Source organism: Helianthus annuus, chromosome 13 (genome assembly GCF_002127325.2).
Source record: "Helianthus annuus cultivar XRQ/B chromosome 13, HanXRQr2.0-SUNRISE, whole genome shotgun sequence".
Taxonomy (NCBI): Eukaryota; Viridiplantae; Streptophyta; class Magnoliopsida; order Asterales; family Asteraceae; genus Helianthus; species Helianthus annuus.
In genome coordinates, this window is record NC_035445.2 from 49,994,951 (window position 1) to 50,000,950 (window position 6,000).

At 49.1% G+C, this 6,000-nt stretch overlaps 1 protein-coding gene across 1 annotated transcript; it reads left to right on the forward strand.

Annotated features, from left to right (window-relative positions):
• Positions 1-239: 239 nt before the first annotated feature.
• Positions 240-3,820, forward strand: LOC110918554. The gene is made up of 8 exons (XM_035982191.1): positions 240-963; positions 1,045-1,200; positions 1,333-1,464; positions 1,543-1,791; positions 1,863-1,993; positions 2,070-2,963; positions 3,034-3,324; positions 3,399-3,820. Exons 1-8 carry the CDS (start codon positions 264-266, stop codon positions 3,810-3,812), a joined length of 2,967 nt encoding a protein of 988 aa, XP_035838084.1. The 5' UTR covers positions 240-263; the 3' UTR covers positions 3,813-3,820.
• The last annotated feature ends 2,180 nt before the right edge of the window (positions 3,821-6,000 follow it).

Sequence of the window (6,000 nt, forward strand, 5' to 3'; positions counted from 1 at the left end):
CGTCCCTGCTTTTCCGCTTGACGTGGCAACCTCTCGTTGGTTGCCCCTGCGGCGAGTGCGGCACGGTTACCCATCGCATTAAATGCGATGGGTATATATATCCGAAGAGAAAGGTGAGAGATTCACTTTCTCTTCGTTTCTTCTCCCTTTTTCTCTTTGAGTCTTCATATTGTTCTTCATCTTCTTCAAACTTTCTTCAAATCTTCAAACTTTCTTCAAATCTTCAAACTTTCTTCAAGTTTTTTCCAGCTTTTTCTTGAAACATGAGCGAAGAACATCAAGAAGCTCCTGCTAGTGAGGAGGGGCCAGTCCCAGTCCTGAGATGGGACTTAGGTTTATTCGAACAGATCGTTCGAAGTTTTAGGTTTCCACCGGAGTGGGATGCCCGGTACCCTGCTCAGGGTCAGACCGCGGCTGATGCCCCACCCGGTTACATTACTTTGTTCGAAGACTTCTTCCTTCAAGGAAACTTCCGGCTGCCGGCGACTAACTTCTTTGGTAGCATATTGTCCTACTACAAGTTTCATATCTCACAGTTAAGCCCACCTGGGATGGTGAGGGTGAGGCACTTTGAGTTCTTGTGTCAATCCCACGGCATTGAGCCGACGGTGAATAAGTTTCGTGTCTTCTATCAACTGCAAAGAACAATGGGGTTCTTTTCTTTTGCTAGCCGTGGTACGGCTAAGAAGATTTTGTTGAATCCTCCCAAGAGTTTCCATGACTGGAAACCCAAGTTCTTCTTCATCCGGGAGGAAGTCTTGCCAATAGCTATGCCGTTTAGGGAATGGACCGAGGTTATACCAAAGGAGGACCTTCCTATACCGAAGTCTGCTCAGTGGTATCAGCGGCTTACCGCAACCCCTAACCGGGTATTTGGGGAGAATGTTCTGGTTGCTGCCAAGATGAGTGACCAGTGGTCACCTAGTAGCAGGGAACTCCCGGTCTTGAAGATCGGGGATCAAGGTTAGATACTTTCCCCCTTTTTGTTTTGTTTCCGAGTACATTCACTTAACTGGTTTCTTATACTTTGTTTTTGTTGTGTAGAGACGCAACTCTATCAGGCTGCCTTCCCAGCCTTTGGTGGCTCCATGGGCGTTCGCCCTCTGCGCGATGATGAGGAAGGCTGGTATGACCAGATAAAGGGGAACTTCATGCTTCCTGCTGCTGACGCCTTCGCCTCGCCGCCGGATGCAACTGAAGGTGCGCACTATCCTAAACCTCGTCCATTGCGCTCTGTGACTTCTGCTGGGAAAGAGACTTTCTATCTTTCCAGCGAGGAGTCAGTAGGGTCTTCGAATGGCGAGTTAAGTTCGTTGCCTAAAATCTTTGCAGGTGTGTTGCGCGATCTGGGGGTTGACCCAGAGGAGAAGAAGAAGAAACCTTCGAAGAAGAAAAAGAAGGCGGATGTTGAAGTGACCAGCAAGGGTCCTGGCGCCAGTCGCGCAACTACTGCTGCTGTCAAAGGTACGCTTCGCCTCCGGCAACGTGACTTAGACGATTACGTGATAATCAGTGACTCTTATGAAGGTTTATCATATGCAGCTATGGGAAAGACTGGCGCTGGTGGGTCAAAGGGCTCTGGGAGCGCGGGTTCTCGTAACCCGGATGCTGACGCAACTCCATCTCAACCTGAGGATGAAGAAGAAGAGGAAGAAGAGACTGCCCCGTTGATTGGAAGAAAGAGGGGTAGAAGCGAGGCGACAACTGGTATGGCCTCTGCGCCTGTTTCAGTTGTTATTCCCGTTGTTGGGAAGAAGAGCAAGTTGCGCTCGTTATACCAGTTTTCTCCTGGTATGCTCTTATCTCCCTTCTTTATAATTTAACCTCTTTTTTGCTCAAGTGCGTTTGCTTTATTCTTGTAGAGATCAAGAAGAAGACCCCTGAAAAGGGGGTTAAGTTTGTTGAACCCAGCACGAAAAGACCTAAGGTTGCCACTGAACCTTCCGATTCTGCTGCGCGTGATGCTGCGAAAACTGCTGAAGCGCAGCAAAAGGCAGAAGAGGATCGGAGGAAAGAAGAGAGTAGGATTGCTGCGCAGAAGAAGGCTGAAGAGCTAAAGCGCAAAGAAGAGGAAGAGAAAAAGAGGAAGGAGGAGGAGGAGGAGAAAGCTGGAGGCGGAGAGGAAGAGAAAAGCGGAAGAGGAGAGAAAGCTGAGGGAGGAGGCGGATAGGCAGAGGAAGGCGGAAGAGGCGAGGAAAGAAAGAGCTGCCGATCAGTCTTCTGTTCAAGGGCAGTCTGGTGTCCCAAAACCTCCCCCCGCTGCGCCGATTGTTACTTCTAAGGGGTTAGGGCGCTATGTGTCTAGTGGTGCAAGCTCTGGAGGAGCTGGGGGCTATAACCCCAATGTGATAGGTGCGAAGGATACCGTCGGGGATATATATTATAAAACTTATACTGAAGAGGAACGTGGTGATGCTCCTCATCAAGCCCCTTGGAGCTTAAGGCAGAAGGATACGTTTGTTGAATTTGGTCCTTCTCGCGATTGGTACTTGAACCAATTCACTCCTGGCGAAGTTAACCGTCAAAAGGCGAAGCCGCATGAAATGTTGTACCGCACTTACATTCTTGCCGAGGCCAACGCTCGATCTGCTAACCATCAGATAGTTCGTGAATGGCGAACAATGGTCAGAGAGCGCGCCGACTGGGAGGCTTACCGAGAACGTGTGCTAAAACGTGTTGGTGAATTTGAGAAGGCTAAGGCCACATTTGATGAGGAGAAAGCCAAGTTTGAGGCTGATAGGAAAGCTGAAGAGTGGGGTCGCGAGGGCCTGCAAAAGAAACTTCATAATGTGGAAGAGCAACTGGCCAAGGAGAAGGCCGAGTTCAAGCGCATCTGCGCCCAGGACAACGAGCGCGCCTATGCGGCTCGACAAAAAATTGTTGGTCTTGAGGCTAAGATAGCGGAGCTGACATCGAAGGTGGAGGAAGCGCAGGTTGAGACAGCCGCTAAACAACAGATGGAGGTTAGTTGATTTTCCTTTCGTTTTCTCCTTTGTTGTTTATAAAATTTCTAAGTCATTTGCCAACTTCCAGGTTGAGTTGTCTGAAGCTAAGGTTCAGCTGTCCACCAAGGACAAAGATCTCCAGGCCAAGGACGTTGAGATTGCGGAACTCAAACGTCGCTTGGATGAACAAATCGACAGATGTGAGTCCCTGGAGATCGACCTTGAGGCAGAGAAGGTCAAGGCCATCGATGCTGAGGAGGCGCGTGCTGTCAGCACTGCGGCGCTTAACGTGGCTCAGACAAATTATTCTGAGGCCCAAGGCATTGTGGACACGCTTGTTTCTGAAGCAGAATGGATGCGCACTCGGGGAATAGTGCTGGTAAGTCCTTTTTGCCTTACCTTTTTCTTTAACATGTTGAAGAGTTTATTCTTAATGCTCCTCTTTTGATGAAGGTTGCCAATTCCATCTTGAACGCCGGCGAGCTAGATCGCGCTGTTGCTGCTCTTACGGATGCGGCGCGTGCAGTTGGTCATCGAGGAGGTTACCTGGAGTGTGCTGATCACGTTGAGCGAATGCTGGGACAAGAATTCGATACAAGTCATTGCTCAGTGACGGAACAAGCTGATGCTGCGCTGGCCAGTGCTGAGAACTCATATGACAACCTCTCCTTGCCCATCATGGACTTGGTTGTTAGTGCCTTAAAAAAGGATGATTGGTGTCAGCGCCTCAAGGCGATCCTTGATCCACCGATTACTGTTGAATCATCTGATGAGGAAGCAGCTGGTGATGATGGCGGAGGTGATGACGATGGCGACGATGGTGAGGGGAACGAAGATGATGATGGTGAGAAGAAAGAAGACAAATAGAGTAGGTTGTTAGTTCGTTGATAGGCGTTTGTGCCTTTGTTTCTGACTTGATTGTAAGTGATGCGCTTTTGCGCAGTTTTAATGGCAATGAAATGTCTTCGTTTTTTCTGTTGCAATTATTGCATTGCTGTAAAAACTTAGGTTAAATTAGCTCGAATAAATGGAAGCGTTTTCTAAGCATAAGGTGGCCACCCGGTCTCGCGCTTTGTTTGCGGAGGACCTTGGAGGTGGTTTTGAACCATCTCAAAATGCTGGAGTGTTTTCGCGCTAATCAGAAGTTTAACATGCATTTGTAACGAAAAAACAATGTAATAGAACATGTCGTATGTTTTCATTCAAATCAGAAGTTGGCTCTTAGGCCTTCATACATATATGCCAATGGCTCGTAGCCGGCGTGGCGAAATTGAAAAATGGCGCGAGGCCGAAAAGGTTACATATAGCATTTGCGCAATTGTTGCGCATTCCAAGTTCTTGGTAAGATGTGGCCATCTAAGGTGCGCAATTTGTAGGCCCCTTTGCCTAGGACCTCATGAATCAGATATGGGCCTTCCCATTTAGGTGCCAATTTCCCTGGGCGTTCCGCATTTGACGCTTCGTTGTCGCGAAAGACGTACTCCCCTGGATTGAAGGTACAAATGCGAACCCTTGTGTTGTAGTACCTTTCCAGCTGGGTTTTGTATTTGGCCTCTCTGATTCTTGCGATTTCACGCCGTTCTTCTAATAAGTCTAAGTCTAGACGCCTTTCTGCTTCATTGTCAACCGTGTTGACCGTGGTCATTCGCGGCGAGGGCAAGCCAATCTCTGCCGGGATTACCGCCTCTGAGCCATAGACTAGGCTGAAAGGGGTTTCGCCGGTACTTGTCTTTGGCATGGTCCGATGAGCCCATAAAATGCTTGGGAGCTCATCGACCCATCCGCGCCGCCTTGTTCCTAATCTGGCCTTTATCCCTTCGACGATGCTTTTGTTCACACTTTCCACTTGTCCGTTGCCTTGTGGGTGCGCAACGGAGGTGAAAGTGTGCTCAATGTTCATCTCCTTCATCCAGTTCTTAAGATCGTCTGACGCGAAGTTGGTGCCGTTGTCTGTCACGATCTTGAGCGGGAGGCCGAATCTGCATATGATGTGCTCCCATATGAACTTGCGCACAATCATGGCTGTGGTGGATGCAAGGGCTTTGGCTTCTACCCACTTCGTGAAGTAGTCGACAGCTACTATGATGAACTTTACGGCGCCGGGGGCATCCGGGAAGGGTCCTACCATGTCAATTCCCCATTGCTGAAAGGGCCATGCGGTGGACACGGGGATAAGATCATTTTTAGGCCGCAACGTTTTTGGAGCGTGCCTCTGGCAAGAGTCACACTTGCGGATCTCCTTCATTGCGTCAACATGCATACCCGGCCAGTAGTAACCGGCGCTCATGATCTTCGCGACGACCATCCTTGGTCCGGAGTGGATGCCGCAAATCCCTTCGTGGATTTCCCTTATCAAATAATTCGCGTCCTGTGGGTCCACACAGCGCAGCAGTGGTCCCAAGAAGGATTTTCGGTACAAGATACCGTTGTTCATTTCGTACTGTAGGGCTTTGTTTTGGATCTTTCTTGCTTCCGCTTTGTTCTCAGGAAGCACCCCCTCTCCCAAGTATTGGATGATAGGGGTCATCCATGATGTCTGCCCTGTTTCGATTACGTTAACTTGGCGTAGTAAAACCGATGGGTTTTTGAGTACCTCTATCCTTACATCCTTGGCTAGATGTTGAAAGGAGGTCGAGGCGAGCTTGCTCAGGGCATCTGCGGGCTTGTTTTCTGAGCGATTGATATGTATGACTTCGTGGGTTTTGAATTGTTGGAGCAATTCTTTCGCTTGTTCCAGATATAAAGCCATGACTTCACCCTTCGCGTCGTATATGCCATTTACTTGACTGGCTATCAGGAGTGAATCCACATGTGCGCGCAAGTTTTTTGCTCCCATCTTGATGGCGAGGCGTAAGCCTGCCAGAAAAGCCTCATACTCAGCTTCATTGTTGGTGTTCTTGAAGTCGAGCTTAATGGCGTAAGTAAACTCGTGCTTTTCTGGGCTCACTAGACGTAAACCTGCTCCCGCGCCATCTTCATTTGATGCCCCGTCAGTGTAAAGCATCCAAATCTCCTCTGCTGTGTTTTCCTTGGGCGTCTCTACCATCTCACACTC

What these genes read in the sequence shown, in the direction of transcription:
- LOC110918554 (XM_035982191.1), top strand. Translation starts at nt 264, where the DNA reads ATGAGCGAAGAACATCAAGAAGCTCCTGCTAGTGAGGAGGGGCCAGTC. An exon ending in GTTATACCAGTTTTCTCCTG is followed by an intron (nt 1,792 to 1,862) that starts GTATGCTCTTAT and finishes TTATTCTTGTAG; the next exon opens with AGATCAAGAAGAAGACCCCT. An exon ending in CCGCTAAACAACAGATGGAG is followed by an intron (nt 2,964 to 3,033) that starts GTTAGTTGATTT and finishes GCCAACTTCCAG; the next exon opens with GTTGAGTTGTCTGAAGCTAA.